The 13,234-nt window shown below is 37.6% G+C and overlaps 1 protein-coding gene across 7 annotated transcripts in view; it reads right to left on the bottom strand.

Annotated features, from left to right (window-relative positions):
• Window positions 1-282: 282 nt before the first annotated feature.
• The window catches only part of CPLANE1 (ciliogenesis and planar polarity effector complex subunit 1), a 59,720-nt gene continuing 46,768 nt past the window's right edge, over window positions 283-13,234 (bottom strand). For all 7 annotated transcript variants that reach the window (XM_077171281.1, XM_077171283.1, XM_077171285.1 and 4 more), the window contains 12 exons: window positions 12,945-13,186; window positions 11,532-11,625; window positions 10,724-10,891; window positions 9,268-9,298; window positions 7,921-8,052; window positions 6,904-7,069; window positions 5,211-5,272; window positions 4,618-4,782; window positions 3,169-3,281; window positions 2,758-2,838; window positions 1,268-1,437; window positions 283-862 (listed from right to left, as the gene is read on the bottom strand). In XM_077171281.1, coding sequence (XP_077027396.1) covers window positions 722-862; window positions 1,268-1,437; window positions 2,758-2,838; window positions 3,169-3,281; window positions 4,618-4,782; window positions 5,211-5,272; window positions 6,904-7,069; window positions 7,921-8,052; window positions 9,268-9,298; window positions 10,724-10,891; window positions 11,532-11,625; window positions 12,945-13,186 — 1,565 coding nt within the window. In that variant the 3' untranslated portion in view covers window positions 283-721. The remainder of the gene's footprint in view (window positions 863-1,267; window positions 1,438-2,757; window positions 2,839-3,168; window positions 3,282-4,617; window positions 4,783-5,210; window positions 5,273-6,903; window positions 7,070-7,920; window positions 8,053-9,267; window positions 9,299-10,723; window positions 10,892-11,531; window positions 11,626-12,944; window positions 13,187-13,234) is intronic.

Raw genomic sequence — 13,234 nt, 5'->3', positions numbered from 1 at the left:
GCTCTAAACAGCAGCATCCTGCAGGAGGAACAGTGATATTGTTTTTACCCCAGTAAGTACTTGCCCTTTGTGTCTCACTCTGCTGCCTGACTTTCCTAACAAAAGTCTATTTTCATTTTCATTTCTGACTATTTGTACCTCTTTCTATCAATTACTTAAACTCCTCTAACATTTTCAAAACTACTGCACAAATAGGCTGGGTTTAAAATATGACAGTAGTGCACATTTACACATACAGTCCTAGTGGTACACAGCAATAATTAATAGTGCTACATGTGTAAATCACTTATAGCAGAAACAAGTAAAATCACTTTTATTCAACAAGTTTATCACAACCCTTATGTTATAAAAATAACTTCATAGTATGTTAAATATTAAATACAAAACAGTTGTACACTGCTTTTAAAATAAAAGAACATTTTGTGTGTGTTTTATATATATTTCTATATAAAGCAGCTGACCCAGACCTGTTTAAGACTGTGGGTCTGCCTTTACCAACTATATTTAGTTCTTCTTGACCTGAAGACATATGGAAGGAAAACTACATTTTAAGGAATTCAGCTTCATCTAGGCAAGGCTGGAAACAGTGAGAGTTTCCATGCTGCTTAAGAAGGAAACCAATGCAGGCCTCAATCCATTTTAAGTAGAACAATTACTAATTTTAAAAACCAAAACCCAAACACCAGCAAGTATTTGGAAGAGCACAGTGGCTCTGAACTATTCACTTGTCTTCCACATCTGCTATCATAGCCTCAACTGCATTCCAGTCCAGCTTGCTGAGGATGCTGCCTGTGCTTTCAGAAGCACTGTCAGTGCTGATGCTGCCCAGAGGAGAGAAGCTCATGCTGTGCACTGCAGAGGCCTGTTGGGGCAAGAGAGGATGAACTGAACATTGTGCTTCATTCATGGACAGCAGAAATTATCCCACTCTTTTAAAACATGTCCAAATACAGTGATGTGTCTGATTATTCTGCAACAAATGCAATCTGTTTTCCTGTTAATGCCCTCCCGCTGGTGTCTGTTGCTTGGGCAGGCAATGTGCCTCTACAGTTGTTAAAAAGAACATTCAATTTCAAGGCTCACAAGAATGACTGCAATTGTAAAAAAAAAAAAAAAATCGTTCTCCTGAAGCCCCACCATTTATGCCCCTCTGTATCTATCTCACCCACATATTTTGAATAGAGAACCCCATTTTAAATAAAGCAGAAGTAAACAAAGTGTTAAGTGGCAAGTATCAAATAGTTTATAGAGTAAGTAGGTACTCTACCTGGAAGATGGAGTCATGAGTATCTTGAAGTATTCTTTGGATATCATCAGGCACAGTCCAAGGACTCACCACATCTCGATCAGTGTCAGGATCAACAGCCTCTGTCTGAACTGCAGTGGCAACTCGAGGAGGCTTTTGTGTTGAGCTTCTGCTGACTCTGCACTCAGCAGCTGAGGAGAAAACAGGCCAACCATAGCCCTGTAACACTTCTTGCACTTTTCATCTCAATCTCTTGAAACGCCTTCAGGAATAGAAGCTTTCAGGTTCTAGGAACTGAAGCTGTGTGTAAATCTTTGTGAAAACAGCAAGCTCTGTTATCTAGAACTCTTGTGAGTTTATGGTGAGAAAAGGCTGCTGGTTCCTTCCAGCCTCCTGCTCTGAACTGCCTTCCCAGGGGAGAACACAAAGTGGAACAGGACTATCCATGGGGCCTACGGCTGTGTGGTGCCTCCAGGCTGTGTGGCGCTGTCCCCCACAAAAAGCACATTGCTTCCTTATTTGGCAGAGAACTAAACTAAATAAATTCTGAATTTGTGCCTCTTCAGAAGACATGGAACTTTGATGAAACCCTTAGCAGTGATGTGATATACTGGAAAAACAGATACAAGAAGGTACCAGGAAACCAAAGAAAGATCAACCTGAATATAGAGTTTAAAAAGTGAATATACGGAATGGAGAAAAATTACTTTTCCACATGAGTAGAGGCGATTCAGGAAATGTGTCTTTCTGCTTATCATTACTTCTCTCAATTTCCTATACTGCAAGTCAAATACACTGACCTTTGACTGTCCAAATTATGCCAATAGTGTAAGTCTGGTGTAAGGCAGAATAGAATCAGGCCACAGCATTTCCTAAGTCTCAGACTGATTCACTTCTCATTCTTTGATCAGAAATTCTGCTGCTGTTAACAAGTACTGTATCTGTTAAAGAATTTGATTAGGAACAATCTTTTTTGGATCCAGTCTTACAAAGACAGGCATGGGACAAAGTACCACTAAAATCCAAAGGGGATTTTTTGTAAGCTTAGTCAAATATTTCTGTGCTAATATGGAATTATGACAAAATAATATATTAGATGAATACTGTATAGAGGGATAACAAAGACAATTCCTATTTTAAAGAGCTCAGAGATTCAGCAGCATAGAAAGGTAAGGGAGAGGCATAATTCTTGTGTCCTGATCTGCAATTAACTTTCTCTCTGTGGGTTTGAATTGAAAGATAAAAGACTCTGTCCCTCGTGATTTCACAACATGTGTTTCAGGAGTTCACCAAAATCTAGCACAATTATTTCAGTAATCTTGAAACTGTAACCTGGCTAAAACTATTCAGAAGGTAAACAGAGGTGATTAAAATATTTCACAAGTTTCCAATTAAAAGGTTTTTTAAGTGGAGAAAAAATAATGAATTTTATTCTTCTAAACAAATGCTGTATCTGCATCTTATTATCCCCTGTATTATGCAGCATTATGCCATTGTTCTGTGTAACTTACAGTGTCTGGACTTAACAGGACCATTTGTAGCATTTCTCAGTCTTCTGGAGATATTTTTCTGAAGAAGCATATAGGCATTTCCTGTAAAGAGAAAGTAAGCATTTTCTTTTTTAAATGCTGATCAAATATACTCAAAGATGCTTAAAATTTTTATCTACAAGTTTGCTGCCTGGATTACATGGTACTCTTGCTATGGCAATTTAAACTACTTTGGATTTAAAGAGAAGTGATAAGAAAAGGTAACTCTCATCATTTAGCAAAACAATAGCAGCAGAACTGCAAAAACCTTAAGACAGGAAACATCCAGGTTTATAAATCTGATTTTTTACACAGATATCCCTCCCAAAAATCCAGCAGTCACCTGAAGATCCTCTTCAGTATGTGCCTTCATTAAAAAAGTTCTGTTCTTACCCCTGGACTGTGTTAAACCAAGAGCTGGGGTGAAACGTTGAACTTTTTGACCAAAGCCAGGTTTGGCAGCAGTTCTGCTCCTTTCTGCCAGAACAGGACTGTGCAGATGCCCTCTGCAACAAGACAAAAAGACCAACGCAACAAAGCTTAAATACTTGCTACTATGTACCATACACCCTTCCTCCACACAGGTCAGACCTCACAGGGCATGTTCAGCAGAGACATAAAAGCCAGAGGAATCACATTCAGCCCAGTGAGCTGAGGACCAGCATCACACACTGCTTGTGGGGCCAGTAAGCCTCACCAGAATCAGAACTGCTGCGATCACAGTGAAGACACATCAAACTGGCTTCACAGAGAGCCAGTTTAGGTCCAACAAAAATTTTTAGTTGGTAGCTCCTGCCACTCCTAAGTGGATTCCTGCATGATGTTCCTTAGCATGTCTGATTCTGGCTGGGCTGATGCACTTAAACTTCTCTTGAACACACCCAGCAGGCTCTGCACAGCACTGACTACATTCAGTTTAATGTTGTGTGCTGAAACTGTAACCAAAAAAGGTACTGTACTGGAAAAGAGAAGCAGAAATATTAAATTACAGGATTACCCTGGAAGTACAAAGTTCTCCCTATTACCCTATAAGTACAAAGGTCTCCCAAAGTTCTCTCCATATCTCTCCTATAAAAAGCAAAAAATTATATATATAGGAAGAAAAACTACAATGCAATGTGCACCTGTATTAGATATATACATGTGTAGCATTAATACCATCAAACTGAGTAAATGTATCAGTTCACAACACTCAGATAGCCTCATCTCCCCAAAAGGCAATAAACACAGTGCAAAAGTCAGAAAAAGTAAAATCCTAAGTAATGAAAAATTAAGAGAGAGAACAAGTCTAGAGTTTGCACAGTAGAATTTTTATTTGCTTCTTGCTTGCTGTTAGATGCTCTTTGGGCCTAGACTGCTGTTTATAGTCCAGTGGCACTCATGGAATCACTAAGGTTGCAGAGGACCTCCCAAGATCAAGTACAGCCTTTGATGGGATTAAAGCTGTCAACCAGACCCCAGCCCCGAGTTCCATGTCCAGTCACCTCCAAGGGATGGTGACTCCACCACCTCCCTGGGCAGCCTGTTTCAGTGTTTAACCACCCTTACTGTAAAGAACTGGTGTCAGTAGAATGGGTTAGAACACTGCTTACAGCCCAACTCCTGAGTTGGTGTATTCAGTGCTCCAAAAGGCATTTTTAGGGCTCCCTCCAAGATTTGCAGTACTGGTTTTAACAAGCCTGGAACAGGGACTTGAGAATCTCTGATCCAGACAAATCGTATCTTTGATTCCACCAGCATATGACTTTTCTCTCAAGCTATTCCTGTCTAAACTTGCTACAAAATTTGGAGGGTAGTAAAGACACCAGTAGAACAGAGCAGGTTTAATGCTTAAAGTGTTACCCTGTACTAGATGCCATCTTCCTCCTTCTGTAAGCTTGAGCTGATCTTGTGCTGGCCAAGGTCCTGTGATCACTTGCTGGTGATGCCACTGTTTCAGATAACATTTCATTCATCAGAGAAAGTGCCTCTGATACTCTGATTCTGTGATGCTCAGACAGCAGGGCTCTGCAGAGAAATAATAAAACACATTACCTCATGCTGTCCCTCACTTCACTGCAGCTGGCCTATGAGTCTTGTAAGGCTACATGAAGGACATTTTTACAAGATTTCACAGAAAATATACTAAGCCTTTTAAGATATCATTAGCAAAATGTTAGAACATTTCTTACTGAAGGGTTTGAGAGCATGAATGAGTAAATGTTGGGGAAAGAAAACAAACAATGATATTTGGAAAGCAACAAATATACTTAAAGGATAAAAATGTTCAGAGTTTCCCTAAATGGTAATGTGAAAAGCAAATGTGAATTATTCATGCTTTTGGTTGAAATTTCATTCATATCTGAAGTTTCATAAGCAATATAGTTACAACGATTTCTACATCTTCCTCAGGACTGGAAAACTAATACAAAAATAAGGATTTAAAAGCAACTTACTTGTCTTTTTCTTCTTTCTTTTTCTGGAAGACTCTAATATCCTTTGAAGTAGGACTGTGATGCTGTTGAAGAAAGTATAAAAATCTTTAACTAATTATGTACTGTGGTCTCATTCCAGTCTCTCACTCTCAAAATGTACTTACTTTACTTGAAAGTTACTGCTTAAGAAACTCTTCAGAAAAAAAACACAGTATGAAAGCATATGGTCCAACCAGGAAATTCAAGTAAGATTGTCTCTATAACTTTCCAGTCTCAAAAAACATACTGAAATCCTGCAGTCACATCTTCCGTACCTCACATGCTTAAAATAATAACATTCCTAAGGAGACATCCTCACAGTCAAGCTCAAAGTTTCAAATGGGTTTACCTCCAGTTTCCTAAAAATCAGTGGTGTTCCTAATAACTGATATATAAAACAGAACAAGGTTGCACTTTGACCTGTGTTTTCTAGAGTACAATTTGAAGTCTTTAATTCTTCTTAAAAAAAATCTAAACCAAACCCAAACCACCCACTGAAAGCTGAGAATCCCTCCACTAATGATTTCAGGAGAAAAGCCCATAGCAAAAGCATCAAGTGCATATTAATGGGCTGACAGGAAAGGGAGAGAAGCAGGACCCATTTTTCTTAAATCACTTCTCTCCAGGCACGTGCAGAAGAACACCCCAGTTCAATTGTTTAATCTTTTAGGGGAAATACTTTATTTCACATAGATGTGTTACTCTTTCTGAAAGTGAATACAGTTGAACTATTTAGTCACAGGGAACTTGTGTATGTTACATATTTGCTGCTTGGGAGTTAAAACAATTCAGCCTGCAAGAAGCCAGCACATCCTGAATTCGACAAGTAGAAAGTATAGGAATATAATTGGTGTTGTTAGGTCTTATCTCCTGTAACTCCAGAGCTTCCTGTAACTCAGGAGGGTCTTTTCAGATCCTGAAGGCATCCAGATGATGAATGCATATTTTAAGAGTAAATACCAATTGGAAAATCAGTCTTCTGAACTGCTTTTATATGGTTTTTTAAAATTTTCTATTATTTCCAGCACAGAAAAATTTCCAGATCAGGCCATAAATGTGTTTTTACTAATAAAATTAAAATGCAAAAAAATTTCTGAGAGTGGTTGTTCATTGAAATCAGCCTTCAACAAAATATTTTGTACGATACGATGACATATTTGGCATATTCTAGCATCTCTGCTGATCCCTTATGATTTTTGCATGCACCCCTGTGTGGGTGAATGGCAGTGACAGCTGCCCTCAGTATCCTGCCATGTTTGTAAAGGATGCTGGCATATGAATGCCGCTTTTTAAATTCTCTGGGAGGCATGTGGGAAGATGAAACAAGGTGTAAACATATCTTAAGAACTGCTGTAGCTATTGCTCCCTGGAAAACTCATCTCTCATCAGTGAATGCTGCAGCTGCATCCATCACAGTCGAGGGCCACCTGCATTACTCTCTAATAGCCACCCGCAGCCAATGGTCACCACTGCAGCCTCTGGAGAGCACTGGTGTATTCACTTACCTGACACAACTATGGCCAGCTCCAGTAAAATAAAATCATACATGTAGAAACCCTACATTACAACAGGAAAAAAAAACCCCACCACTCCCAGCCTTTACATTATCTAACCTGAATAATCAACACTTGTATAATAACTAACAGTTACTCTTCAATACATCTGTTATTCTTACCACATTCTTTCTCAGGTTGAATGGATGATGTTCTTTCTGTCTTTGTTCATCTAGTTTCTTCAAATATTCTTTCATTCTTTCCTTTTGCTTTCTTTTCATCCATGTTTGGATTTCTTTCCTTTCCTTTTCTGTTCTTTGAGAATACCCAGAAGCAGAATCAAGGACCCTGAGGGCAGATGTAAACAGGAAATAATCTAGCACATCCTGTAAATTGCTAACAATGGCAACTACATGATATAACAAAAAACATTGAAAACCCTTTCAAATACTGACACAGGTGGAAGCATAAGTAACTAATAAGAGGGGAAATTTTCTTTTGCAAACTTTTACTAAATAAAATCCTGGTAAACAAGTAATTTCCAAGACATTTCCTAAAACTATTCTTTTACTTGTCAGCTACATTCAGATAATAGAACTAGAGCTTAAACTGGTGGGAACTGTGTCACTAATGTAACAGACTGGTGACTTGAACAGCTGCATATTTTTATCTTGTCAGCAACTGATTTCAGAAACTGCAGTAGGAAACAGCTGTCATTTTGACTTCTCTCAGGAAAGAGCACAGCTGATTTTATAACTGACAGTCAGGAAGGTGTAGAAATCTCCATCAGGGAGAGGAGCACGACAAGCTGGAACCTGGGGCTCAAAGTTTCTGAAGCTGCTGTGCCACTGGCAGGAAATTTCTGTTCTGTCTTTCAGAACTGCTTTAAAAGACTTGAAGGTCTGAACTGAATCTGCTGTATAAAACCAGTTGTATAAAACCAGTGCTCCAGCCTATACCTAGCAGAAGAAGGAACAAGCAAATAGGAAGGAAAGAATTTCAAAACCAGAATACTAGAAAACAGTTAGTACATTTGACAATAATGACCAGTAGATTTATGGCAATTACAAGCTCTAATCCTAGTCCCATTAACACCAAACCACATATTTGCTCCCATTGTTTACAGGGTGTGGACCACAGGAAAAACCAGGGTTAAAATGATTTAAGCAACACACAACAAAAACCAGCCATGGTATTACCTAAAGGTTTTCTTAGCCTGTGTTCTTGCAAAGCCCAGCTCCAGCAGAGAGGTGTCACTTTCTAGCCCACAATCATTCACCACATCAGTACGATCACTTGGACCAGTAATTTGCAGGAGATCTTCTAAAGAGCTTGATGTTAGGTAGGAAAAAAACCTGTTACTAAATTAATGTAGAACATTCCTGTAAAAACAACAAGCTAAACCCCTTCCTTTTATACTTAAAACAACAATACCCAGGTTGTTTTACATAGAGCCTTTGGACTGAATATTCTTTCCCCACATCTCCACTAGGTTAGTACACTTGAGTGAGCTTTGATGAGGACAGAAAGAGCAAGACCTGATTGTCCCAACAGAGGGACAATCCACAACTGAAATGCTTGAGCTCTGCTGTGGTGTGTGAATATGGCTGGCCCACAGGAGGCTGAGCCTGGCAGGCAGGAGCACCACGGGGTTTGTATTGCTGCCCATGAGGTGATAAGGTTATGGGGTGCTACCAGTTTCAGTGGTACCCAAATCTCAATGACCTTCTGAGCAAGAATCAGTGTCAGTGAGAGCACAGGTTCACCTATATTCTCTCAAATTCATTCCTCTCTTTCAATCAGTTGCTCCCAGTAAAAAACAAATCTCATAATTTAGGACTGCAAGCCATCAAGTGTCTGCTAAAGTTTTGCCTTACACCCATACTCCACCTTATGTAATCACTTCCTAATCTACTTCAGTCACAGCAACTAGTTCCACTTAAAATACCAGAAAAATAGGATAAACCATTCAGTTTACAGCTATGCTTCAAGCAAAGCAATAAAGATGGGTAATGGAGCAGAATGACCAGGATGAAAGGAAACCAGCTAGTCTTTTCTACTGGATACAGAAGACTAACAGTAGCCAAAAGTGATAATATATGTCAGACCATTTTATTTTATGCATAGGCTCTTCCCAGTTTTGAAATCTTCAGTCTGTTGCTTTACACTTTTCACACAGTAAGATTTAAAAAACCTTCTGGTGATAGCTGGCCCTCATGGAAAGCTGCCCACAGCAGCTGCATGTATTTTGCTGAAAAAGTCGTTTACAAATAGGAGAAATAACAAATGCACACAGACAAGAGCACCATCTACATTAACAGCTCCAATACTTTTAATTAGTAAAGAACTTTGAATGCTTCTAGAGCTTTTGCATGAAGCAAATCTAACAGGCACCACCAAAGTCAGAGTAAATGCCTGAAATTAGCTAACAAAAGGGATTTTACTCAGTTTGAAAATAAATGCTTCAATTTTTATAAAGTGAGGATTCCATCCCTTCAGTCACCTTTTTGGTGAACTGCCAATAAGACCAGTCTCAAAATACATACCCAGGACATAGATCTCTGCCTATGTGAGCACCTGAAACAGAAACAGTCCTTGTTAATAATATCTCTGCCCTTTTACACACACTAATCATATGTATGTTAAACAGCCTGTGGGATAAAATAAGAAACATGTCAAGAACAATTGACATTTGACAGTTGACATTAAAAATAAATTAATATGGTACATAAGCTTAACAGCCTGTGAAACAACATATCATTGACTGCCAGGTGAGCACAGAAGCTCCAGAGAGCATTAATTAACAGCTCCTGGCTTTTGTGGGTAGTTTGGCTGGGAAGATATTGTCACTGTTCACAGTTTTCTGCCATGACCAACTAACTGGAAATAGTCTGTTCCAATTAATTATACAGTGTTTCTTGGAAAATTAATGATTGACACTTACTTGACAAATCCAGGTACTCAGAAGAAGCTTGGAATTCAGAAGATGCAACTGAAGAGCAGTATGGTTGTCTTGGAAGAAAGAGCACTGCTTCCTCTCCTAAACTAATCTCTCCATCTCAAAAAATTATAGTTGCAACTTAGTATCACCTATAGTTTTCTTAGCTTGGAAATAACAAATTTATACTTAGAAAACTCGATTACTCTTTTCAAAACTTAACTGGGTGTGTGTACTATTTGAGATTCACTAGTGCTGTATACAGACACAGGAACCATGTTTTAATACCTTTTAAGACAGATTGTTGTAAATGTGGCTATCAAATGCACATTCACATGTACAAAGCACATACCACTTTTGGGAGTCTGACTGCAAGCAGTGCAGGCAATACACAGAGAAAACAATACAACTGCATTTTTAACCTCAGGCAACAGGTTGCCAGCAGAATGATTTTTCGTCCTCCTTTTAATGCTACTGTAGTCTTCATAATTGCAAAAATCAATTTACCCTCAGTTTTCAAAATGACTAGACCTCATACAATGATCTTTTAGGACACAGACAGTAATTACTGTACAGAGAAATAAACCCATTGATTTTGCCAATGTAGGCTGGATTTAACAGAGATCATCTCTCTAGACAGTGGTAAATGACAGAGATGATCAAGACAGCTTTTGGAGGAAGCTTTGAGTGTTCTGTGATATCATAATCATTTATATTCATTTAGGTAAATAAGTACAAACCAGCACAGTGATGGGTTTCAGAAACAGACCCGATGCTGACTATTTTCTTTCAGTAAGAGTGAATTTGAGTGCAAGTATGATTCAGTACTGAACTGTTTTCAAAACTTAGTGATGTTGTTATGTCATGTAACAAACTCATTATCACACATCAATGAAGGCATTCTAAATAATGCAATCTAGAAAGACTCATGCCTGACTTTAATGAGCTCATTCACATTATGTAATATCCTATGTAACAGCCATGAGGAAGTACTACAGCATGAAGAAAAGGTTTACTTATTTTTAAAAGATGCAAAGAGGAAAAATATACAATAAAGATTATACCAGAAGGTGACTTCAGGCCACTGGGAAACTTAGACGCCAAGGCTGAAGAGGCAGAAGAGTGTGCATCCACTGTAGTAGAACTGGGCATAGGATATTTCAAGTTTAAGCTCTCCTTTTGATCATCTATAACATCTTCAAAACTCATGCCCATCAAATGATCTTCTGATTCTATGGAAAAAAACAAAATTGTACTTAGTGCGGATCAATGGCTAATCCTCAAAATGCAGAAATTATCGTATATCTTGGTTAGTGGCATTTTTAATCTATCTGTCACCTACAACAGCCTGGACCTGGATCAGCTGTGCCTCCCTAGAGAAGGGCACCTCCTGGGCTGTGCTGCATGAACCAGTCCTGCACACACAAAGAAAATTACTGGACCAGGAGTTGCTCTGGGTGAGTTTAAAGGACATCCTAAATATTGTCTTACGTATGATTACAGATATAGCCATGATTTGATTCCACCACTTGGCTTTGCATTAACTCCATAAGTGGATTAGACAATGTTCTTGGCACAGCCCAGTAGCTATAAGTAGGTACTACATAGTTATTTGTTAGATAAACAATATATCATTCAATACATCTGCTCTAGTAAACAGTTAAGCTGACGTAAGATTTTAATAAAACCAGTAGATATGATAACTCAATACTCAGCTTGGCTACCTTTCATTTTATTTCTTTCTCTGGTATTTTTGATTTATATTTCAGTAACACCTTTAGGGATTGCATTAAATGTCTGCAGTAACTAGAAGTTATTTAATATGCATATTCCATGGTAAATTTATTATCCTTCTGTTCACTGGACACATACCAGCACCAATGACTCCAGCAGCTTCAGAGACTGCAGGATGAGCACCAAGGTCTGAATCAGCAGCCATTTCAAAATCTTCTATCAGCTTCACTAACTGTAAGTGAAACCCAAAAACTAGGTAATGATACTTCCTTCAAGGTATTCTGAGACTTATATCACACATATTTATGCCAAGTCCACTTTAAATATATTTTTCTTGTCAGAAGCTTTTGAACATTTTAATGCAGTTTTCTGACTGAAAACAAACAAAATGTTCAGGAATCAAAGTAGCTCAAGTAGATTAATTTCATGTAAGAATTACAATCTTCTGGATACTTAGTTTGAGAAAAATACATATAAACTCTATTATTTGTTTGAACAGTTTTACTTCTACCAATCACATTACATTTAAAGTAGCTGAAGTTTTCCAATATATATTTTATCTAAAACCCACAGATATTAAAATACTTCCATTGTCTTCATAAGTTTGAAGTTTCAAACTAGAAAAGGAAAACTAAAACTAACCCAGAGTGATACATTTTACCGACCATTAGTCTCAAAAAGAACAAATCTCACAACTGATATTACATATCAGTAATGAGAAATTGTTATAAAAGGAATGACCAACAAGTATGAACTTTAAATAAAAAAGACCAAAAAAGGGTTTTTCTTTAGGATTTGGCTAGATACCCAGAAGTTTTAAAACCCAGGCGCTATGAAATGCTGAAACAAATACAGGATATATCAAGTTTTTTTTTCCCTACAGGCTTTTAAAAAAATCTGACTTAAATAACAACCTTGATGAAGAATGTAAGTGATTAAATAATCCAACTGAGTGTAATAACTGTGTGTAAGTGACACAATGAGGTCTTTACATTTCTGTGAATCATAGAATACCATGAGTTAGAAGAGACCTAAAAAATCCATCACAGCCCAATTTTATTTTAATTACATATTCCAGGATTTATAAAGATGGCAAAAACGCAAGTATTTTATGAAACAAATTGGATCAGGCTCCAGAAATAGTCACAAACTATTTTGCAGAGGTACAACTGCAGAAGTCTTTGACAAAAAAAGGTCTCCTGCTCAGCCTGAACTCAGTTACACAGGAATTAAGTATGTTCTGCCCATTCACTAATATCACTATTCTGGCCAACATTTAGTCCATTGTAAGCAACCATGTCAGCCAACAGATTCAGCACTAAATATGAAAGAACAATGTATATACATATATGTAAAACTTGTATTAAAATATAGATAATATTTTATATATTATATATAATATTACAAATATATAATAAATATATATATATATATTATTCTCAATATCTTTCAACAGATACTAAGCAGATTTGAGAACACATCGTTCCAAAATGGAAGTTTTGTCTTTTGTTGAAAAAATTAACTGTTTAAATACCAACAGTTAGCACTTACCATTTTGCTATTTCTGAAATCCCGCTCCATATTTTCCACTATGTTCTCTAGTACCCGTAATTGCATATCCATTTCCTTCTGCTTTGTGGAAAAGTATTCTTTTTCAATTAGTTTGGGTGGAAGCCCTGAAGAAGGAAGAGTTCCTCCATCTTCATGTGCTATGTTCCAAGTTACAATATCTGTAGCAGAATCTGACTTATCTTCCTTTTGCAATTTGTTTGACACGTTCTTCTGCTGATCATCTTAAAATAAAATTAAAAAAAAAAAAGAATACACCAGTATCATTGAAT

Source organism: Agelaius phoeniceus, chromosome Z (genome assembly GCF_051311805.1).
Source record: "Agelaius phoeniceus isolate bAgePho1 chromosome Z, bAgePho1.hap1, whole genome shotgun sequence".
Taxonomy (NCBI): domain Eukaryota; kingdom Metazoa; phylum Chordata; class Aves; order Passeriformes; family Icteridae; genus Agelaius; species Agelaius phoeniceus.
The sequence above is the reverse complement of the archived record's forward strand: the minus strand, read 5'-3'. Positions and strand labels throughout refer to the sequence as shown.